At 35.9% G+C, this 25,878-nt stretch overlaps 1 protein-coding gene and 2 long non-coding RNA genes across 10 annotated transcripts in view; 2 read left to right on the plus strand and 1 right to left on the minus strand.

Annotated features, from left to right (window-relative positions):
- The window catches only part of LOC127881714 (uncharacterized), a 515,289-nt gene that overhangs the window by 127,457 nt on the left and 361,954 nt on the right, over positions 1-25,878 (plus strand). The window lies entirely within an intron of this gene.
- LOC127881606 (uncharacterized) overlaps positions 1-25,878 on the minus strand; it is a 135,640-nt gene that overhangs the window by 73,654 nt on the left and 36,108 nt on the right. The window contains exons 1-2 of one of the 8 annotated variants that reach the window (XM_052429621.1): positions 17,835-17,991; positions 2,578-3,682 (exon numbers count right to left, since the gene is read on the minus strand). In XM_052429621.1, the coding sequence (XP_052285581.1) occupies positions 2,578-3,579 (1,002 nt within the window). In that variant the 5' untranslated portion in view covers positions 3,580-3,682; positions 17,835-17,991. Of the gene's footprint in view, positions 1-2,577; positions 3,683-9,491; positions 9,620-9,691; positions 9,923-11,592; positions 11,623-17,834; positions 17,992-25,878 lie in introns of those variants that run through there. The other 7 variants (XM_052429620.1, XM_052429619.1, XM_052429613.1 and 4 more) reach the window with 7 other exon arrangements.
- LOC127881722 (uncharacterized) overlaps positions 1-25,878 on the plus strand; it is a 264,293-nt gene that overhangs the window by 17,948 nt on the left and 220,467 nt on the right. The gene's annotated exons all lie outside the window — the stretch shown is intronic.

Raw genomic sequence — 25,878 nt, forward strand, 5'->3', positions numbered from 1 at the left:
AACAAAAAGAGACACATTTTAGATCAGTAAGAATGTCTAAAAAGTTTAAAACCAAGAATAACTCTATCAAAGACAAGACACCACTCAAACCAGTCCAGCAAGGTCTAGTGTATACCTGCGCCAGCAGAGCTTGGGTTCGAACTCGCCAGAACCCGTCAAGTCTGTCGTAACTATGGTTACTGATAACCACCCAGGGGACCAGTTCTTGCTCCTGGGGGCACAGTAGCAGACGAATCAACAATAGTAGCAGTGGATAATAAGGTGTGTGTGTAAAGCGACTAACAACAAGCGTGTGAAGTTCTTTGAAACTGGTACTTGAGTAAGAAGTTGATGGCAAACTGCATATGTGACCCGATCCTGCAGTATCTGGACGTTTCCAGAATCAGGACGTATTTGATAATATAGAAAGATTATTCAGACAATCTAAAGAAATGTATTTTTTTATTTTTTATTTTTTTTTTGGGGGTGGGGTGGGATTACAAGCTTATAATATAATTAAGATTACTAGTATCGATAAAACCCGAGTGTATCACCACACGTGCTTTGTAATAAATATAATGATTTGTTTTCTTTGTATTATTTTTTTTTCTTAATATTAAGAGTATATTTAGAGTAAAAGCTGTATATTCCTAATATAGGACTTTCCTGTTGCATATTTATAACAAGATTCTGCGTTCAATTAACGATGATGTACCCGGCGGAAGCCTTGTCAGTATTAATTCATTGGCAAATTGGAATAAGTCTTAGTATAAAAATACTTGGTCAACATGAGGTCAGGTCATGTGGGTTTGTCGATAGTATTAATTTATAACATACATGAAAGGTTTCAAGTTTTTGTAGGAAGCGGTACTGATGCATGACGAGGCGGCATATTTTTCTCAATAATTTTGAACTTCTGACCTAGTAAATGTCAAAAAGTAGGTCAATGTCGAGGTCAAAATGAGGTCAGATTCTAGGAGTGTTTGAAAGTGTTCATTAAAAACATTTATAAAATAAGCTAAGCTTTGTAGCAAGCAGTGTTGCTTTTAGACGAAACGTGTAATTTTGGGTCAACCAAGAATTTTGACCTTTTAAAGGTCAAGGTCAGGTGAAGTCAGGTGATGTGGGTGTGGTGATATCCTTCAGTTGTCAAGTGTTACGTTGTATATATTCAAATCATCAATGCAAGTAACAAAGTATAGTAGGAAGCATAATTGATGTGAGGCGAATTGCTTCGTGTTGCGTTAATCACGACTTTGGACTTTCTGAATTAGTCAAGTCTCGTAACCTCGTATGAACGGACGCGCGGACGGGCCAGTCACTTTATGCTTCCTGCATCAACATATGCCGGGGCATAAAACCACTATAAGTCAAGAAAGAGAATGTTGTGTTCAGCGGATATCAGCAAAATTATTACTGAAATCTAGCACTTCTGTGTAATTTACAATACGCAATCTCAGTAATTGGATGTTGCAAGCACATTCTATTGCATGCAGTTAAATAAAGTCTCTAGAAGAAATAACAAGAATTAAAGGCCGTGATGACGTCATGACGATAAAGCCCGCAGACGACATTTAAGTGGATGCATTAAGAGGACATTAAAACCAACGTTTGTTAATTTCAATGATCGTTAAAGACACTGGAAACAGCAATATACAGCCAACCTGCAAAATCGGTTGCCAACATGAATATATGTATCTATAGCAGAATTCATACGGTTCTAGAAACCCAATGATGCGCTCGAGAATATATACACGATATATTCATAGTATATACAACCAACACATAAAGTGTGAATTTTGTGCCGTGGAAGTTACATTTATTGTTGTGTAGTACATGCAACTTATTGCGTGTATCTTACTGACGGCTATCAATTAGTTTTATTTTTAAGGTTTCGTAAACATTCAGGTTCACGATCATTCTTCACAAGCACCTGGATATAAAATATTTCACATTTGATAAAAAATCATGATATAATGTGACATATTTCAATTAATCTAAAAATATATGATACGCGGTGTATAACTTAACCTATGAATGGCAGATGACGAAGTAGATGGCACATTATCATATGTATTATACATGACACGCACCCTGTGATAAAAGGAGTTTAATGCATGTGCGTAAAGTGTCGTCCAAGGTTAGCCTGCGCAGTCCGCACAAGCTAATCAGGGACATTTTCCGCTTTTATTTTATTTTTAGTTTAAAGGAAGACAGTTCTTGACGAAAATCGACTTTAGGCGGAAAGTGTCTTCCCTGGTACGATAATTTGTATCGTGTTCTGAGAAAACTGGGCTTAATGAATGTGCGTAAAGTGTCGTCCCAGATTAGCCTTTGCAGTCCGCACAGGCTAATCAGGGACGCCATTTTCCGCTTTTATGGTATTTTTAGTTTCAAGGAAGTCACTCCTTACCGAAAATCAAGTTAAGGCGGAAAGTGTCGTCCCTGATTAGCCTGTGCGGACTGCACAGGCTAATCTGGGACGAAACTTTACGCACGTGCATTATGCCCAGTTTTCTCAGAACGCAACTCATTTAAACACATGCATTAAAATCTCCTTTCATCAGAGCGAGTTACATATAGATGTCACACACTCACCCCTTCACAATGGTTATAGCACAACTCAGTGGGTGACCCTGACACATCAAAACACTCCGAGTTAGTGGGTGTACACGTGCCCTCCAAGGGAGTTAGTATGATACTCGAGATGGAGCGTTCGCTCGCCTTCTTGGCCAGGTTTACGTCAACGTCCGAGAACGTGCCACTTACGACGCGGTACGTATCCGTGGAGGTGCCCACGCGCGGCGTCACTGACGTCGTTATCATGACGTCAGTGAAGTCATCGTTACGCACCCACCCTCTACGCTGCGGCGTGACCACCGCGCCTTCGCCTCTTGAACTGAACGGCGCCGTCTCGTCCGGTATGGACAGCATGTCCGTGTCGCTAACGCCGTCAGTATCCGTGGAAGAGTCAATGTCATCGACGGCGCCCGAGGTTCTTTTCTTGCGACCCTTCGATCGCCGCCTCGAGCTTTTCGGTCGACCTTGGGTCTGCCGTCTGTCCGGCGACATCGAACTTGCGCTGTTAATTGAAAGATTGTCGTCTGACAAATCAAACGCGGTGTTTTCGATTATATGCGCCCCACGGGACGTCTGGTTTCGGGCCGAACGGACAAGATTTCGAATTTGTGACTCAGACAACTCAGCTCGGTGTACGTTTTTCGAGTTTGCGCTCTGACCTCTGTGACCCCTGTGACCCAGACGACACGAATGCGGCCGAGACACACGCACGTGGTGTTCCTCGTCGGTGTCATTATCGTTGTTGTTAGTTTCCGGGCTTGAGTCGGGCGAGGTTTTCAAAAACCCGGAACTATTGTGTCTTTGAATAAAGTATCCATTAGGAACATCGTTTTCGCCTATACCAGAATCCCGCGATTCCGCTGGGTGCAGTTTTCCCGCCGTCGGATTTATTTCCAGATCATGTTCCACGTCAAAGTCTGAATCAACGTCATCTTCACGAATAGTCGGTAGTTTCCGTACACTATTCGCTATGAAAACCGACCTCTTACCGGTGCACAATGTGCTTATTCCCGAACCCATCGTCCGCCGATGTGTCCAAGAGCAGTGTCTGTCTTTGCCGATGACGTCATAAGTTGGGAGTTTCTAAAGCCAGTACCTTTATATCAGAATAATGTGGTCGCATCTGAAAAAAGGAATCGCAATATATTGTAATAACATTTTAAAGAAAAAATAAAAAACCACTCATATTTAGTGTATTTTCATGGCGTTTTATCGCCGGGCATTTTGCTCACATTACACTATCGAAACAACACTACAAATCACCCGCCGACCAGAATAGATTTAAATTCCTTAGTTCCTAAAAACACTGCAACACAACTAAAAAAAATAAAATAAAGTAAGATTTTATTCCTTTGGGTGGCATGCCCAAAGTTAAGCACACCTGAAGCAGACGGTAAATTGGTGTTCTGGATCTAAACGATGACAATAAAGTCAAATTAAACTTTATCACAATACAGTTAAAGATCATTATCAGTTCGCTAGTGAAAGGTAAGATTACGTTGATTCTATTGTAGATTTCAAACACTCGATTATGTAATCACTTGTAATAAGTTCGATACAAACACTCGATTATGTAATCACTTGTAATAAGTTCGATACAAACACTCGATTATGTAATCACTTGTAATAAGTTCGATACAAACACTCGATTATGTAATCACTTGTAATAAGTTCGATACAAACACTCGATTATGTAATCACTTGTAATAAGTTCGATACATGTAAAGAGCTAAAGAATTTTACTTAAGTAATTTTAATTGCATAAAATGTCAAAAACTAGATCGTGCTTTTAAATTGCATAAAATGTCAAAAACTAGATATGCTAGGTTTATTAAACAAATGTGTACTCTGGCTTTCATTTGCTATCTATGTGATTTAACATTTTTTATTACCTTAAAATATATCGATTGTTTTAATTGCTTAGTTTATAATAATTATGTATGAATGCTATTGAATGCGTTTATACCCACGTTTTTCATAACATATTAAAAGCAATCAATAGGAGGCTAGGAGCGGTTGAACCGAATAAAATATCCCCCAAAGAAAAAGTATATTCGAAGTTAATTATTATAGTCGACACAAATGTTCAACACATTAAATAAAACTTCTTATTTTACTTTTTATTATGCACAATTTACACTTACCTTCACAGAAAATAAGTACGAGTGTTTTATATTGTTGTTTTTATCAACATATTATATACACGTTTTAGATATGTTTTCCCTACTCTACATAGAAAGTGTTTGAGACATTGCCAGAATGACATAAATTTCACGCAAACTGCTATAGAATTCATTAAAAAAATCATTGGCAATTTCATAAGTGTTCTCGATTTCTTTCAAAAAAGTCGTAAACGATTGATTCTACATCATACACGTGCATTTTATTATCGCAGTTTCGCCGAACTAACGGATGTGTAAATAAAATAAAAATTAATGTTTATCCGAAAAAGGTATTTATCCGAGTTATAATGAACCAGCCTTAATGTAACAGACTCGATTTTAGTCTGACAATTTTTTTCCCTCTCTTTAACTGGAAATCGATCTTTTTTTTAAAGCGATTATCAGCCGAAACATTTGCAGACGATAGTTGTTAACAGACGATTGTCAAACGTAAACAAACCCAGGACCTAACCTTTAGAAATCAAACAAGAGCGTCAGAAACAATGTAGACGGCTGAAGAAATCGATGCCTTTTCCGAAATCATTAAGTCCAGATTGTAAACCTTGGTAATCGAATACGTTTTAAAGTAGTGAGAAAACAAATGGCATAGTCGTATTTTTACAAATCATTGCTTAAATGACAATAAACAACGGAAACTGTGATTGACAAAGCAAGCACAATCAATACCAGTCTGGTCCGTCTGAACACTAGCGAATCTATAATTGCTTCTATACACTGTATTGTATTTCTTTTAATATCAATTTTGGAGAAGATTTTCGTGTTTTTATCGTGGTTATTACATATACGTTTAGGTAGAATACGACGATATGTATAGAATTGAACTAATTATTTTCAAACATAAAATACACAATAGATTTTAAAATGTGCAAAAATATATTGCAAGACAATTTCATTTTGACGAATACACTTTAATGGTTCTTCATTAATTAAAAAAAAAACAAGATAACAAAATACCGTTTTGCCAATAACACATTGCAATGTGTATTTGGATATTCGTTTGCACAAGTGTTGCTTATTTCATAACACAATACACGATCCACAATATATTAGACCTGAGGACATATATTTTTCACGATGAAACATTCATCTAAACAGTTGTCGTTTTTTTAAAGCGATACTGTCATTTTTAAATATCAGAAACTCTCGCACTGAATTACCGGTTTAAAGGTTCACTCAGGACTTTTCCTGACAGACGTGTTGATATTTACACTAGATGCACATTGCTGCGTTCAATGCACGTGGATGTAAACATGTCGTTCAAAATGTGCATCTTAGTCATATTCTTTCACTCACAATGTTTATGAAATGCAGATAACAGCCAAAACAAGTACCAAACTAACTGACTAACCACCATTATAATTACCTGTATTAAAGAGGAATTTTCAAAGATTTCGGCTTGTTTTAAAGTTTGTCATTAAATGCTTTGCATTGATAAATGTAAACATTGGATCTAAAAAGCTCTAGTAAAAAAATAAAGAATAATATTTAAAAAAGAAAAAGAAAAAAAGTAACCCGCGACAGGGCTTGAATCACTGATTACTGGAGTCCTGGAGTAAAACACAAGCGGTATAATGCCTATAATTTGAACATTGACCTTCACACTTGAAAAAGAACAAGAAATATGTCTTGACCAGCGGGTGAACGTATTTGGCAACTTATTTTAAGGTCACCTGACGGTCATATATTGTGGCAGGTCGTCCTATATCGTCCGGCGTCGTCCGCCATGTGCCGCCAATAAGGAGTCGTTAGTGGACACAATTGGCTTCAAACGACTTTGCTTTTTCTTAACAAGTTTGCGGATATTCATGAAACTTAACACGAATTATTCTTGTGTGACCCTCTTTTAAATCGTTCCGGCTCGCTTCATATGTAGGTCACCAGAGCAACACACACAAATTTTAAAATCGAAAACACAATTGTCACGTAGGGATTCGAATTGGGGTTAAACATGGTATAGTTGTAATCTAAAAAAATGTGTTCAATTCATGCCACTAGGATCAAAACTGGCAATCTGGTTATACAAACGTATATAATAAATAACTTCTAAAATCTCGCCATGAAACCGCTAGGATAAGATTTTAAATATTTGGTATATAACATCGTCTACTGATAATCTACATAGTTTATATAAATCACTCGCTTGTGTTAAAACTGAAAACGCCCCAAACCAATACAAGTCTCTTGCCTGATAGTCCCAGAGCTTTGATATTTGGTATGAAAAATAAGATTGAGGTCATGAAGAACGTTTGTTAAAATCAATCGCCTAGGTTCAAAACTGGACACGATTGGTCACAAGGTTTCTGTAGACCAAATAATAATGTCTTTATCTTCCTATCTGAAACCGCAAGGGTCGGGTCCGACAGTATCGGACGGATGAACGAACTAACACGCTAGGGTCGGGTTCGACAGTATCGGACGGATGAACGAACTAACACGCAAGGGTCGGGTCCGACAGTATCGGACGGATGAACGATCTAACACGCAAGGGTCGGGTCCGACAGTATCGGACGGATGAACGAACTAACACGCAAGGGTCGGGTCCGACAGTATCGGACGGAAGAACGAACTAACACGCAAGGGTCGGGTCCGACATTATCGGACGGATGAACGAACTAACACGCAAGGGTCGGGTCCGACAGTATCGGACGGATGAACGAACTAACACGCAAGGGTCGGGTCCGACAGTATCGGACGGAAGAACGAACTAACACGCAAGGGTCGGGTCCGACATTATCGGACGGATGAACGAACTAACACGCAAGGGTCGGGTCCGAAAGTATCGGACGGATGAACGAACTAACACGCAATGGTCGGGTCCGACAGTATCGGACGGATGAACGAACTAACACGCAAGGGTCGGGTCCGACAGTATCGGATGGATGAACGAACTAACACGTAATGGTCGGGTCCGACAGCATCGGACGGATGAACGAACTAACACGCAAGGGTCGGGTCCGACAGTATCGGACGGATGAACGAACTAACATACGCCAAACAGCAATTGTGACAGCTATATCAATCTAACAGCGAGCGGGTTCAGCAAAAATGTGTTATTACAGTTCGGTGGTACCATACCCCGTTAACAATAATTCTTAAATCCAGCAATTTTGCTTTCGAACAATTACTGACGAAAAATAGCGTTTAAATGCCAAAGAAAAGAAGTTCAATAGCGGTCATAAACAACCCCACTCTAAATTCAAAAATTGCAATAAACTTTAGAAAAATTATTGGAAATGTCATAATAATACCTCATGTAATGAATAGGTATGTCATGCTAGAATAATAAAATTACTGCTATAACCAATGTTTGACAGGTGACGTCGTTGGAAACAATGCTTCTTTATTATGGAAGACTTCCCCCGATGCTTCGCTTAAGATTTTAAATTCGCCTTTACATAACAGAACAAAAGTACGGTTTCGATTTTTCAAACGTCGACAATTATTCTGTTTTCTTTCAATCGCTGCTGTCAAAGGGGCAAACGCGTGAACCTCATGCATATTTCGTTTGTCACGACTTTTTCAAAACCCACTTAATTTCTCGCGCCTTCAAAAATTGTCAGGAGGTTTTTTTTATATAAAAAAAATAATGTTTTAGTGTACGCTTTTAGAAACAATATCAATGTGTAAAGCATTAAATTAATTATTATTCAAATACAAACTAATTTTTGTAAATAAATATGTCCTTAATACTGTTTGTTTAACACTTTAAGGGGCCTTTTCACAGATTTTGGCATGTGTGGAAGTTCGTCATTAAATGCTTTATATTGATAAATGTAAACATTGGATCTAAAAAGCTCCAGTAAAAAACCCCCATAAAATTAAAGAAAGAAAATATGGGCTCGAACCACTGACGCCTGGAGTAAAAGTCTATCGCTTAGACCACTCGGTCATCCTTGCTCACACAATGAGAGATGTATTTTATACTTTATATAAGCAATCCTCGTAGTATTACAAAATATAAGGACAACAACAGAACTCTCCAACGCTTTATAATTTTCAGGTTTTTAAATCGTCAAAAGATGCCTATAATGGATATTTTAGAGCATGGTAAATGTTCAGTATTACTGTTTCCTTACACGTATCACAACTATAACGAAAATTTGCGAATCTGAAACTTTTTTATTTGTCACACTACCAAAACGTGATAAGGCCCCTTTAACCATTTTTTGCATGCTGGGAAATTTGTCGTCTGCTAAAATGTCGTCTGCTGAATTTCTAAAATTAGCATCTTCTTCGATTTTTTTCGAAGAATATTATCAGAATAGCAAACAGTTTGGATCCTGATGAGACGCCACGTTCTGTGGCGTCTCATCTGGATCCAAACTGTTTGCAAAGGCCTTCAAAATTCGGTTCCCGCACTGAAAGGGTTAAATGCGCAATTATTCCAACTAAACACAACTTTTTAAAAACATAATACACGCAAATGTTCATTAATTATGTGATTATGGGTTTTTTAACATATTTTTATCAATGACCTGTGCAACCGACTATAGTCTAAAATTATAAGCTACGTTGGGATGTGTAAAGAACACAGAAGACGACATTGAGGCAGCGAAGTGTCGCAGTCGGCAATATTGTTAGCCATTAACCCGATCATTCAGTAACATTAACAGGAATTTCACAGCCAAGCTTTAAATTCGGAGCTTACATCCGTACTTATCAATATATCAGTTTACCCAAAAAAGCAAAGTCATCGTAAAAGTACACATTTAAAATGATCATCGTCCTCAGTTAAACGAAAGAACTTACCCTTATAAAACATTTTTTCGATCTTTTTCTAGAAAGTCAGCGGAATAACCATGCGCGTATTCGAATACACAATTTTAATGAAGCAGCCTCCGGACGGAAATAATCCGAAATATGTTAATCACAGGCTCAGCCAGTCTACTGTATGCTACACTGACCGTAATTCTAGAAAGTTTATGAACATAGTTAATAATTTCTCTTACCATTGGAATTTAAAATCCATTAACAAAACCATAAACGTTAACGTTTCACTGATCTTTCTATTTCATTTACTGTTCTTAAAATAATCGCAATTCTTCTTTTCATAATTCCTATGGGTCTTAATTTTGAACTGGTCCGAACACAGTAAAGTACCCACAAAATCCTTAATAAAACAATTTTAACCTCAGTAGTTTGCGTTATTCACTCGTGTGCAGTTTGAAAGTCTTAAAACAACTTTCATTACAACGGAAATTTATTTCGGCTTAGCACATAGCGGACCCGTAAAGGGAATGTAAACATAACTTGAGCTCAAAACCTTTATCAAGAGTATCGACTTTCCATGTTTGCTTAAACATTAAAAAGTCAGAAAGAACATGGATTCCAACAGCAGTGGACTCATAATAGAGATTAGTCACGACGATAATTGATTATGTATTACATACATGTGTGTGCAACCATTTTCCACGAGACATTGAACGTATAAAAACATATTTCTGACGAAAGTTTTGATCAGGATGTCGGCGAATTAATACCCGTTCAAAATGTAATTCATAATTAAAAAACAAATAACAATAGTCAAGTGTTGTGCTTTAATATGTCAAATAGTTACAAATATGTGCAAAGGGTTATATTCAAAATTGGCCACGAAAGCCTCGTGGATATATGTCTTATAAAAATCCACGTTACACCAGAGCTTATCGAAATTAGCTTTACGTATATTAAAATGGAAACAGTGTCAATAAAATTGTGTAACTTTAATTTTAATGTGTGTGTGTGCGTGTGTGTGTGCGCGTGCGAGCGTGCGTGTGTGTATTTCGAAGTTTATGAGGTCCTTTCCGAGCACGAGGCTACATTATGAGTGGTGGACCTTGAGTGTGCCCTAGTACTCATAACTGATTTATTTACTAGACTCACGAAAGTTGGTACGCCTTTTGAATTATAGCTGCGATTTCCAGCTATTACGTTGTTACTGATTTTTTTAATTTTGGTGTGGTCTTGTGTTGTGAGAGGTAGCCGGGATACCCGGAAGAAACCCCATCTGTCTGGTATGGTGACCATCAACCAAACTCACATGGTATCGGGAACGGGCATTGGCCCCGGGTCGCCTAGGTGAGAAGCTAGTGTTTTAACCACTGTGCCTATCCAGACTGCCTTTAATTTCAATGATTAAAATTGTTTTCGTACAAAATTAATTTTATTATGTGGATGTTCGCGAGTGCTTAAAGTGAATTTAATAAATACTTGACTGTTACGCCTGGTATGACCGTAGTCTCCTTTACTTGATGTACTACATAGTCCGCACCGGCTAGTGATTTAACAGTCAAGCTACGTGGGTCGGAGTATTATTTATTTAAGTTTGTCCCACATATCGATGTATCCGTTGTACATTTGTTTGCAATTAACCCTCACTAATTAAGTTTAAAATATTTTAAAGTCACTTTAAAATAAAAGGTTTTGTTACGTGATAAAAAATTGCAATGTATACAAGTTAAACATGCAAGCACACAGTGAAATGCATACACGTCATTCTTACGATTTCCAAAACACAGATCAATGAAAACACGTCATACTTACAACTTCCAGAACACATATCAATGAAAACACGTCATATTTACGACTTCCAGAACAATTATAAATAAAAACACGTCATACTAACGACTTCCAGAACACAGATCAATGAAAACACGTCGTACATAAGATTTCCAGAAAACAGATCAGTGAAAACACGTCATACTTACGACTTGCAGAACACAAATCAATGAAAACAAGTCATACCTACGACTTCCAGAACACAAATCAATGAAAATATGTCAAACTTACGACTTCCAGAACACAAAATGAATGTGTTTGCATCAAAAATTACATTTGTAAAGAAACGGGAAATAAAACACACAAAAATAACCTTATGGATTTAACATATCTTTCCATATCCACCAAGTTGCAGACACACAAGCCTATATTTATCTAAAGTTCGATAAATATTTCTTTCCTATCATTAAAGACAATAATTTACTGTCACGTGGAATATTTGTGACATTTAAATCAAACGAAATGAACTATGACTGCGATATATTCGCGCCATTTATTAGTTTTCTGTCCAGCGTATCAATCTAGAGGTTTATTATGTCTTCTACATTCCATTGAGCGCCAACAAATATCCCCACCAAGTTCCGAGAGGGGTCATGGGCACTGGCGTAAGCCCAGCGTTACCATGGCGACTGAAACATTGACTGGAAATGTTGACTAGCAACGATATCCGTTAGAAAAAAAAGTGGTGGGGAGGAAGCATATATTGCCACTGCTGGCAAAACGCCATGGCGGATTATATGTTAACGTTCTTAATATTGAGGATTAATGTACGGGGTTGGGAGGAAGCATATATTGCCATTACTGGCGCAGCGCCATGACGGATTATATGTAAACGTACTTAATAATGTACGGTGTATTCTTTCAACCGAAGTCTGTATTAGTTGTTTACGTTTATTATTATTATATTATTAGTAGTAGTAGTAGTAATAGTAGTAGAAGTAGTATTAGTGGTAGTAGTAGTAGTAGTAGTAGTAGTAGTAGTAGTAGTAGTAGTTGTAGTAGTAGTAGTAGTAGTAGTAGTAGTAGTAGTAGTAGTAGTAGTAGTAGTAGTAGTAGTAGTAGAAGTATTTAATATTATTAAAATCATTATTATTATTGTTATTATTAATATTAGTATTATTATTAGTAGTAGTAGCATTATTATTAGTATTAGTATTAGAAGTAGTATTGTATTATTATTTTTATTATTATTATTATTATTATTATTATTATTATTATCATTTATTTATTTATTTTATTATTATTATTATTATTATTATTATAACAAAGCTTATTTACTGCCAACTGCGGCAACATATCAGCACATTGCAGCGAATACACCCAATATACTACGTACCAATCAATATTGAAATGAACCCTTACAAAACACACTAAGACTTCAAATGATCCAATGATCCTAAATCATCGCGCATGAATATTCTGCAATCAATTAATCAAACAGTCGATAAATGAATTAAATATTGCTACTTTAATGTGTTTTTTCCTTTGAACAATATTAATATGAATGCATACATTTTAATAACATATAACATCATCAATCAAAGCTCACTTAAATCGAGTTCGTTTCAAACCCACCAGAACTTTCCAAATTATTCAATCGTGTCGCGTTGCAACGCTTTATAATTTTCAGGTTTTTAAATCGTCAAAATGATGCATATAATGGATATTTTAGAGCATGGTAAATGTTCAGTATTACTGTTTCCTCACAAATATCATAACTAAAACGAAAATTTGCAAATCTGAAACAACTTTTTATTTATTTTGTCAATTCACCAAATCGTAAAAAGGACCCTTTAATGTTCTGGTGACGTGTTTGCTGTCCAGACAAACGTTTAATTGGTTTTGGCGCATTCAGCGCCGCCTGAGTGCTATTTAATATACCCCCACAGAGCTCCAGCGAGGAAACCGCGGAATTTCGTTACCTCCAAAATCCATTCACGCTGATCCGTACGCTGACAAATACAATACAAATATGGATTATGGTCCTACTTCATATATTTCATATATTTCATAACAATTTACAAGTGGGCATCACCGGTCTCTTATCGGGCCTAGCTACCGGTATGTTCAAATTTACATTGAGCGGATAGCGAAACGGCCAAACGGTCGGCCTTTATTGGCGCTATTAAATGAGATATGAAGTAACCCACATAAACGGTTGGACCGAAATAACGATGCTATAAATCTGATAAAAATGATATTTAGTGATTATTCTTCTTTAAACGGCATGGTCTACTTCAGACAACGTTATTTACAGATGGGCTATGGGTCAGATAAGGTCAACATAAGTCAAACGATTTGAAAATTCGTATATGGGCTACTGGTAGTCCGAATAGCGGAATATCCGAATTTATTACACACATGTATAACTAAATGATTCGCGACACCATTTAAGCTATATCTGCGCTCGTTTCACATGCTGCTTTTGAAACGCAAAATATTTTACAGATTTTACAGGATTTACAACTCCGCCAAAGACGGTCAAAAGTCCGGCATTAAAGGCAAGAGTGTCGGACATAGGGCTAGTTACCATACATGTGAAAACAGTAACGCAAAACAGCATACAGAATCTGTTCGGCGGGATATGTCCCAGGCTTGACAACAAAACAAGATGAGATGAGATGGTGACATAATTGAAGCTCTTTTTCGAAATAGAAATACAACAACCCGTTCACCTTATCTGCCTTATCTATAATATGTTATTCCTTTGTCTACAAACATGTGAATTTTACTAAAATTAAAAATGTCGACACCAGTGCACGTTTATCAGTATGAAGCGTATATGTAAATTAAATTATTGTTTACACAAAACCAAGCCTAAAAGGGAACAATAGAATCATTTAGTAATCAACAAGAATCACACAAATAACGAGCGATGACTATCAATAAAGAATGAAGTCCCGGTCAGGCATAGATGAATCTATCCTATAACGTGGAAACTCACCTAGAACGCTATTAAATAAATATCCGCATCAGTAATATAACACATCATGATTATCTAATAATATTTAATTCAAAGCAACCAAATTTAAATGTATCACAAACTTTAACGACGCCGAATTTCAACACTGTAGATTACCGATATCAAGTATTCCAAATATGATTACCGGTAGGACAGGTACAACACACCTCACGATTTTGTCCGTTTCAGATCCAACTATTCCGCATTATTGCAGAGCGACAGGAAACAATAAAGGCAATCGATAATTATCTAAAATTTACCAAACGCCTTGATCTGCCGGCGCTTCATTGATAGCTATACCCGAAGAGCGAACAATAGCCATTTAAATGTAAGCAGCATTTATCTACGAAGTATATCTTTACACGAGAGCTTTAATTATGTATGTCAGGGGATAGTCAGACATCAGACATGCCGTTAAATGACCGACTTACGGAATGATATATAAGTAAAAGACAAAACAACGTGAACAGAATAGGCTTCGTAGCGCAGTTTTCTCCGTCAGTCACGAGCGCTAGTTTATTAATTTGACACAAGTCACTTATACACTGATACAAATTCTGAATTTATATGATAAAAATTTGTCTATTTCGAAGTTACACGAAACCGAAACGAAATTTCCAATATATAAGAAATATAAACAATATGAACTCCCTTCGAAAGTCCAGTGAAATAATCCCTATAAATCAGCGTATGGAACCTCCGATGAGACATTTGTTATTATTTTTAAAAAAGCTTGAAATAACCGAAAAGAAAATTACCGGAGAGTGTACAAACATCGTTACCCTTACCTTTAACAACGCTCAATCCTTGCAAAGTATCCATGTAAAATGTAGCAAGCACTATGATTACATGCGGTCATTGGGCATATAAGACTACCGTTAAACTTTTAAGTCAATAGCATACCTCAATAATTCCAATGGATCCGATTAAACTATTGCATTATTAAAATTGGTATCACGGCCTTTGTCTCGCCAGATTATCTCCCACTTGAACTCTTATGTTGGCATTTTCTTTGACCTGCTCCATAGGCCATTACACTTTTCATGCAGTTATGAACATGCATTAAAACGCGTCTAATGAAACTGACACTGCACACTCGATCTCCACTATACAGTTGTTTAACTTTAATTGGATCAATTTATTTCCAAAATTAGGGATGTCTAGTATATTTATTTCTATATTAAGAATATTTCTTACAGAAATTCCTTTCAGCAAACAGCGCAGACCCTGATGAGACGCCGCATCATGCGGCGTCTCATCAGGGTCTACGCTGTTTGCCAATGCCTTTTTTTTCTAGACGCTTGGCATAAATGGGTTAAAAACAGCCGTATCATTCACATGCAAAACGCGAAATTTACACGCAACACGTGAATCTGAACAAACAACCACACGCATGCAAACATGCAAACATCCACGTATTATTACAAGAGTAACGTTATATATTTATATAATAAGTTTTCCCCAAACTTGTAGCAAAATCGTCACAGATACCTTGACCTTTGATCTCTTCATTTGAAAATCATTAGAGGTAAAACTTAGTATAGAACAATGAGCATACTAATGTATTTGATCTGAAGATTCTAGCTATTGTTTTGGGAACAGTATTAATGTTTCAAGCCTCTGTGACCTTGACCTTTGACAAGGGGACCTCAATATATCACTTTGCATGTTCGAATATCATAGTACTCCCAATATATAGTTTGGAAACGACTTTTATATGGCAAGCCCCTCAGAACTTGACCTTTGACCCGTTCATCTCAAAGCCGATAGGTGTCTACCGTGTCACCCAAGTAACAATTATACCAATGTATAGGGTTGTTAATCAAAGCGTCATCTATAAATCGCGCTTACACGAATGGTATACAGACCGATCGACCTACAGACCCACCGACGGACATGTGCAAAGAACTATATCCCAGCTACTTCGAAGGGGCCATAATCTCGCACAACTTTGGAAATGACCAACGGTTTTCAACAGTTATGCATAAAATAAGTTCATTATATTCGGAATTTAATTTACTAAAGAGACCACATTGGTACGGCGTTCTCCATCCGTATTAGTCGTATTTATAAGACGCGCAAAGAATTTAGTGATACTTTTATATGGGCTAAAAATATTACCAATATAAAAAGTAGCTTAATATTTGAGAGCGTCAACAAGTTGGACTGCATCCGTATGTGGCATATAATTAAATTTTTAATGATAAAAACAACAACAACAATAACGCAATGTTAAAGTGATGGTAACTTCATTATAAGTTATTATGCTGATATAATACTTAAATTGTGGAATGGTAAACTGAGCATATATAATTGTAATATGTTTTTACATCCCATATGATGCTGACGTTAAACTCAAATGATGGAACGGTAACCTGAACGTGCGTAAAGGTCAAGTGATTTCATACAGTAAGATGTTATACATCAATTACAAAAATGACGAAACGGTCAGCAGTCGCGAATTTAAAATTTAAAATCTTAATCCCACAAAGACAAGGGAAACATACCAATCAATTTGTTTATAGACAGAATAAAATGGCCTGGGTGACTGTTGATAAAACGAATAATAACATACCATACATGAATATCTGTCGCTAGACATTAATTAATGCCAGTAAGCCATAATCGTTCATAGAACAGTCATTAGAACCCATTCCCTGGTCATAAATTATCCTAACAACCAATGATTGCAACATGTTTCTCTTTAAAAAAATGAACATGATAAATATCTAGTGTATAATTACAAGATTGTCCATTGTACAGATTTCCGTTTGCTGCTATTAGCAAATGAAGTCAATTATGTTATTTGAGAAAGCCATTAGTCAATATTTAAACAAGTTGCACATTATTTACATAATGAAGCATGCTGTTTTAAAGAAAGCAGAAACATTTCTATAATGGGTCTGGCAATTAATTTTGAAGTGTTCGTGTGGGATATATTTAGCATAGTTAAATACAAAACACTTTCTATAATAAAGTGAAGAACCGAAATAATATTATAGTAGTCCAAAATCCATTTGTTGTGCTAAAAGTATCTATAAAACGTTTATAGAACATCGTCGTCTTGCATTTTCAATTGTGTTAATTGAATTGAGGCTTTGAAAATAGGCATCGAGCATTTGTATTTATGTAAATAAAAAGAACATAGTAACATATCTAAAGGACAAAGTCATTTACGCGACCTGTTACCCTCGTATCATTTGTTGAACTTCGAAAAGAACAAACTTCAAGGATGACTTGCTTAGACTGTTTTAAATCATTGTCATATCGTTACAGCTGCATCGTATGTGGACGAACTATTTTCAGCAATATGAGCCTCGTTCTGGGTAAACTGGGCTTAATGCAGTTGCGTAGTGTCTTCCCAGATTAGCCTGTGCAGTCCGCACAGGCTAATCAGGAGCGACACTTTCCGCCTTAACTGGATTTTCGCTAAAAATACTTTCTTTAAACGGTAATTACCATAAAAGCGGAAAGTGTCGTCCCTGATTAGCCTGTGCGGAGTCTAATTGGGGACGACACTTCGTGCACAAAAGAGGCTCATACTATCAAAAGAAAAACAACAGTTTAATAAATAAATAGAATCAGAAACTTACTATGGGTACAGAGCGCCAGAAAATCTTCTGGTGGTTCTTATTTAAGATGAACCTAATAAAGCTGTGTAGTTCCATCACTGTTCTTTATTCGCATGTTATCCGACAAGTATCCGATGCGCGACTCGTCATTAGTAACACCTAGAAATTAAAAAGAACGTTTTATATCAACCTGAACGTACTTGAACTTACACCATCGAAACGTGTCCCTTATCCCACTTTTAAACACATTTGTATACAATGAATGTTTTCAGTTTAATAAATTGTTACAAGTGAACCATCATTTCGTGTTTTGAACAGCTAAATCCTTGATAAAACACTCGGCCGATGTAAGATCTACTCGGGGTCCTGCAATATAGACTGACACTTGTCCTGTTTGTACAAGGCTTTTAAGATCGTTTCAGCTTGACGCAGCAAGTACTTAAATACCGTTTAAACACCTAATTTTACCAAATCTTCCAAATGCGTTGTTTGCCCTTTATAAAACGTTTGCAATAAACACTTACCCATTGAGCTTACTTCTCTAACGCCTAATTGATGTAAATTGGTTACCCACTTAGCGTATGACACCCACTCGTGCAAGTGACGCTGATTTCCTTAATTCATCAATTTTTTAACTATAAAATCAACTCTATCGATGAACTATAAAAACAACTCTATCGATGAACTATAAAAACAACTCTATCGATGAACGGGTCAGGTTATCCTGGTAATTATGCAGATTCGAGATTTAAAGATATTACTAAAAAATCGATGTTCATTTTGTCAACAGTAGGAGAACTCCGGACCAAACACTGAAATCTGTTTTAAGAGACCATTTAGAAAATACTTGAGCAATAATCTAAAACGTTCGGTACCAACGTGCCGCCAAATTGCAGCCATTGCAATTGCATCATTGTGTCTTCGTTAACGATGATGCATAATAAAACAGTTTACATAAAACTTCAATTCACTCATATCCTAGAAAATACCGCATAATATTGTTAATTATAAAACAATACTGCACTTTTGAAGACATGACACTGAAATCCATCGCATCACCATAGAGATGGTCAACAGTGTGAACAGCACACCTGGCGTGCATTCTGTGATTATGACCACGATCTAGTTTCAACTAAATGCTGCTTCATAAAAAAAATTATTCACGAACAAGAGCCATATTACGTGATTTGTAAAAGACGGCGGGAATTTGCACTTGACAAACAAGTACAAAAATGTTATCTAGGACCGTGACGATATTGCTGGCTTTGCATAAGAAAACATTACCGCTGCAAAAATCTAATTTCGGGCGACCTGTTTACGATGCTTAATTTTTGCTTTACGAATTAAAAACAAAACCACTGTCAGAAAACAGAATGCAATACATGAATACATGTACTTCTTCATCAGTGACAAGTTGTTAAATGATTTTCTAGCTACATATTATATTATTTTGGACTACCGTGTATACAGTCTCATATGGTGAGTTCATACTGTGAAACCCAGAAGCGCTGCATGAACTATGTGTCGATTGCGAAACATTATATAATGTCACCATTTTCCTCGGTGATTTACGTTGATGGCAAATCTGCGATGTCAACTTATTGGCACTTCATTATTGACTCTGTCAATGTGTTTCTAACTAGCTCTTCCTATCATGCAAGCAATCCGATACTAGCTCTGGGAGTCATGTATAGTCCCTGACAAACGGACTTTTACCCAAAATCAAATCTAACGCAAATGTGTTCAAATGTCAAAGGTGAACCACGATAACCCGAATGAAACTCTGTCAGCTGAAATCAGTGACCACCTCTCGTTAACATAAAATTTGACCCCCTAGCATTGATCGATTAATCGCCGTATGTACGTATATAATACCTCATCTTGTAATCAAATCCGACCTCTCATCGGATTATAATATTCATAACAAAATAATTATGATAAATTTGCAAGATATTGGATAACCGCATTGGCAATCTTACGGATTATTATAGTTAATTATTTAGCGAGACGAATATACGAATTGGTAAACCATTCGTTTCATTTGCAGCTCGAATCCGGATGTGTAAATTTATTTCTAAATCCGATAAAACATACTGAAAGACTCCATGAAATTCAAACATTATAAAATTTTACGCGTATTTTTGGATTAATGTTCGGTATTATAAACGGTCAACAGAAGTGATCGTTTAAAGGGGCCTGGCGTCTTGGAGTTAAAGTCTATCGCCTAGACCATTTGGCCGTCCGTGCTGGTGCAATGCGCGATGTATTTTATAATTTATATAAAATTAAAAAGTCAGCTAATATGAAAATTATCCCATTTGTATGTACTTACAACCCTTCACTGCCCAACATTGGGAAAATTCTTAACAATTACTGGAATTTGCTTAAGTTATCTCTTAATGAGAGTGTGAAACAAGTATATAGTCATAAGCCATTAGTGGCGTTCAAAAGACCCAGAAACTTACAGGATATCTTAGTACATACAAATCTTAATAATAATAAAAATAGAAAAATCCATTCAGTTATGAAGTGCAACAGAAAACGATGCACACATTGTAATTATATTACAGAAACAAATGGTTTTACAAGCTCTACATTAGGTAAACAATTTACTATTAAGAATAATTTAAATTGTGCATCATCAAGTGTTATTTACTTGATAACATGTAAAAAATGTCAAAAACAATATGTTGGTCAAACTAATCAAAAATGTAGTCAAAGAATGAATAGCCATAAATTTGACATTAAACATTTTCCCGACTGTTTAACAAATGTCTCAGAACATTTTAATTCTCCTGGACATAGCATTGATGATTTTTCTTTTGATCCTATTGAAACAAATACAAAATAACTGGAAACGCCTATAAAAGAATGTTCTTGGATGCATTACCTAGGTACTATAGCTCCCCTAGGTATGAATTCTAAAGTTCTCTTCTAATTTTCTAGTTTTTAAGGTAGTTTTTACTGGTTCATTTAACATTTTCGCATTCAAACTGCATTTTTCCAGTAATTTTGTATCATAACTGATCCTACTTAAATAATCTAGTTAATTAGATAACATATACAAATATGAACTATATGCTTTTTATAATGATGTTATATATTATTTTGGATGCCTCTTATTTAAATAAGTGTAGCACTATGGTTGCTTGCAAAGCAAAGATCCTCGTTGAAAAATACACACCCATGAAGGTACATGTTGAAATCTAGTATCGTTTCTGAGATAAAGCAATGACAAGTTACATCATACAAAAACTAAAAAGGCAATAACTCTAATTTAAGAAAGTGTACGGTAATTGCTATTGTACATGGCACTTCTGATTGATATCAACACACCCATGCCGTTTCATGTTGATATCTTATATAGATGCTGAGATTTAGCACTGGCAAGTTTGTAACAGACAGACGGACGTGCGGCCGGAAGGACTGACAGACGGGCAAATGACGCATTAACGGACGGACGAACGACGCCAATTCTATATCCATCTGCCTTTTTCGGGGGATAATGAAAACTATAAATGGTACTGCAATTATCAAACCGATAATTTTTGACGTTCAAGAATGTTTGCTGATCGTTACAAGATTGCCCTTAGTCGCTCATCCTAACCCAAAGAAACAGTATTATTCATTACAGCTTTGGAGATGGTTTCGTAATCACATTTAAAAATCATGCAAGACGTCGCAACAACAAATGTTGTGATCAAGTTTCAAGATGATTGGGCGAACAATGTAATTTCAAGAGTGTTCATAATATTGCACTTTCTGTCCTTCTGGAGGTTGTTTTATGTTAAATAAACAGGGTAAGTTATGAGCACGGGAGCAAAATTTAAAGACACTGTTTACGGTTTCATCATATTTGTAAACTTGTTTACAGTGCAAAACGATTTGTTAACTTTATACTTAATTCTAAATCACGATAACGCATTCATATACATAAAAGTGATATTCGGATTCAACCATGTAACTGCTACACAGTTTATATTTCCTGTTTTGTTTTGCATTTTTTTGTATAACCCGTTTCCTTTTCTAACAAGAGTCAGGTTTTTTCAATGGAAATCATTATCAACACCTTTTAATACATTTTTCAAATGCATAATCTTTTAAAAACTTTATATAATAATCTTATTTACCTTGCGATTTAATTACATCAAACCATAACCGGACGTATTGATCGCGAAGTCGTTGTTAGAGTTTCGGATTATAGTATGTTAAGTCAACGTTATCATGCAATATATAGCTAAAGCCTACATTTTCAATAAGGGTTGCAATAGCTTTTTGTTCAGCATAATTTTAAATACGTTTTTAGCAAACGTATTATCTGTGATATTCTTATCATACATAGATCTTATAGGTGAGTTTCGCAAACTAATAATTTTACACCAGAGTCTAAGAGACCTCTGTTTAAATATAATGGGAAACTATCTTATACACCTTATGCTTTTGATGTCTGTTGGCGGGCACCTAATACATATTTACAGAATATGATATATGTATTTCGTCAACCTCATTGCTTTCATAGACCCCCAAACGTCAATACCATAGGTTATTATCCACCGCCAAAGGCGGAGGGATATTGTTTTGGCGTTGTCCGTCTTTCCGTCCGTCCGTCCGTCCGGCACTTTTGTGTCCGGAGCCATATCTTGGAATTGCTTTGGTGGATTTCATTGAAACTTGGTATGAGTATATATAGGGATAAGAGGATGATGCACGCCAAAATGAGACATTGTACACCATCTGTTAATAACAGAGTTATGGCAATTTGTATCTTGAAAAAATGCTTTTTGAGTGTCAAATATAACACTTCTGTGTCCAGAAGCATATTGGCAGGGTATATCAATTCAACGAATTTGCTTGTTATAGGTACAACTAATGCGTCAAAAGTATACCTTTCGTTTTGCTTAATAAGGATTACAAGGTGTTTATATGCCTTTATGGCTTGCCCATCCATGGTTTTTACATCTTCATTAAGCAAACCATTATTATAAAATTTGATACCAATATATTAAATTTGTGAATAAAATTCAATATTTTCATTGTTAAATAAACATAAAAAAAAATTATGTGTATATTTAAGTATTTTTTCAATATACAGACTTAAGTCGTTTAAACTTTTATTTTGGACCCAATTTTCAACATTAAGTATTTATGAAATTCAACTGGGATTGTAATCTAAAAGGATCTGTCGTAAATAGAGCTATATCATCAGCAATCAATACCATATACGAGTTAAGTGTTTCTATGTCTTGACCTTTGAGCTTCTAAAAATCTGAACTTTCATTCATTTATATCATTTATTAACCCATTTATGCCTAGTGTCTAGAAAAAAGGGCTTGGCAAACAGCGTAGACCCAGATGAGACGCCGCATGATGCGGCGTCTCATCTGGGTCTACGCTGTTTGCTTAAAGGAATATCTGTAAGAAATATTCAAAATATATAATAAATATACTAGACATCACTAATTTTGGAATAAATTGATCCAATTTAGAAGAATGGGAGAGTCGACTAGGCATAAATGGGTTAAGAGAATAAATAGATGAGGAGAACGATACTACGAAAACATGATACTAAAGACAAAATATATCAACGCTGTCGCACAGCTTTATAGCGAGGGGGATTTTGTTAATGTCCATTATATTACATAGATTGGACACAGGGCCAGTGTTAACCCTAAGGACTTGACTTGAAAAAAAAAATGATCACCATACGATGTAACATGTCAGATACCAATATCTGGCCCATGAGGTTTCAGATAAGAAAAAAGTTGGTGTTGTAGTGTTCACTACATATTGAATAAACAGTATTTCTGCATGCTTACAGCGACAGTAACATAAATCACGATTATTTAATTATATCGACGCGTTTATATGTCTATTAATTCATTCAATGCCGAATAATAATGGTTTAAACCCCCTTTTCTTTTTTAAACACGCGTTGAGATAAGAAAATAATCGTAATTTATGTTATATTTTACTGTAAGCATGCGAAAATATTGTTTATTAAACGAGAAAATGATATTCGAACATCCAAAATCTCGAAGGTCAAGACAAATTTGTTGACGGCTTTGCTTCAAACAGTTTTTTATTCCGACGTCTACGGTACTGAAGCAAAATTCTGAGGGGAGCACAAACACCGTACAACAGAGAGGGCGTAATCATTCAAAAGAAATATAAATATAAAGGGGCTAACTGGATGAAAATATCCGCTACTCTTTTGATAAAAACACGAGAACGACGCCATCTAGGAAGTAAGTTCCAACAATCCTCACTTAAACCCGATAAGCCACTCAGTCACGTGAACGAGTTATTTTTTTTCCCAAGACATCCACCAACGAGTGACTCGTGTTGTCTAACTTACGGACTTGCTGGGTGACTGAACTATCCACGAACTGTGTTATTATGAAACTACAAAGAAAGCTCTTTTTCAACGTGAACGTATTATCTTTCACGTTTGTAAAAAAACTTCGCATATATTTTATCAATTTGAAAATGTATAATATGAAAGCAGGATGCTGATTCTTCATGAATGATCGAGGTGTTCACGTTTGACATGAACTTCATACCACCGAGTTGCACAAAATACACGTCGTAAATGTATGAAATGGGGTTTAATGCATGTGCGTAAAGTGTCCACACAGGCTAATCAGGGACGACACTTTCCGCTTTAATTATATTTTCTGTTTTAAGAAAGTCTCTTCTTAGCAAAAATCCAGTTTAGACGGAAAGTGTCGTCCCTGATTAGCCTGTGCGGACTGCGCAGGCTAATCGGGGACGACACTTTACGCACATGCATTTAACCCCTTTTTCACAGAGCACGGCTGAAATAGTTTTACAGTAGAGTATTTGTTCATCACTTCGTTACATTATTGTCTGTATAACCCATTAGGCATAGTAGACAACTGCCTATGTCCCCGCGACTTTCAGGGGCCACATGAGACCGTAACGAAATAATTTAATACGAAAATATACATAGAACAGTAATAGTTTTCTAAAATTCCTAATCTAATAATGAATAATGTCATTGGCATTAAGGTGTTACAATGACATTTAATACCTATTAAAGGACATGGTCACATTTTATGTATCGCCAGTCTTAATGATCCGATTTTATGAAGGCATTATTTATAAGTCAAGAGTGTTTGCAACACAGTTTGAATGAACCGTAGTCTGAATTGCGAATTTTCATGTGATATCAAATGGAAAACAAACTTGATTTTAAAAGAAAAATAACAAGTTAATTAAAAAATCAGCATTGATATCATATTAAATAAACATCGAGGGGAATACATGTGTACATGATCAAGAACAAAATCTAGGCAACGTCTTGAAATGTCTCAAGATTCTTTAACATCTTTAACACATTTTTTTACAAGTAATTTGTAAGTGTATGTGTGCCTGCTTATTTTTATTCCAAGTTACTCTCTTATGTAAATGCCCTTGTTGCATACGGACCTGTGGTTATCTTGCATAAATGACAGTTCATAAGGAAGGTGACGCTAATTATATTATAAATAACTATAGGGGTATTACTTGGCTGAGTTCTCTATCGAAATTATTTATTTCATTAATGAACGTGAAGTTCGTAATAACGACAGAAAGGATAAGGATGCGCCATGCAGATTTCAGACATTTTGTTACACTGTCAACGCTATTTTGTTTTAATGTCATTGGTACAGAAATATATGAAAACAAAAAATGGTATGTTGTACATATATGTTAGAAATGTTAATGTTCTATACGCAGAAACCAGTCATTGTTTAGATTGTACAACACGAGCATACACGGTTAATGAATGTTCTATATGCAGAAACCACTCATTGTTCAGTTTGTACAACACGAGAAAACACGGTAAATAAATGTTCTATACGCAGAAACCAATCATTGTTTAACTTGTACAGCACGAGCATACACGGTTAATGAATGTTCTATATGCAGAAACCAATCATTGTTTAACTTGTACAACACGAGCATACACGGTAAATGAATGTACTATACGCAGAAACCAATCATTGTTTAACTTGTACAACACGAGCATACACGGTAAATGAATGTTCAATACGCAGAAACC

Source organism: Dreissena polymorpha, chromosome 5, assembly GCF_020536995.1.
Source record: "Dreissena polymorpha isolate Duluth1 chromosome 5, UMN_Dpol_1.0, whole genome shotgun sequence".
Lineage (NCBI taxonomy): Eukaryota > Metazoa > Mollusca > Bivalvia > Myida > Dreissenidae > Dreissena > Dreissena polymorpha.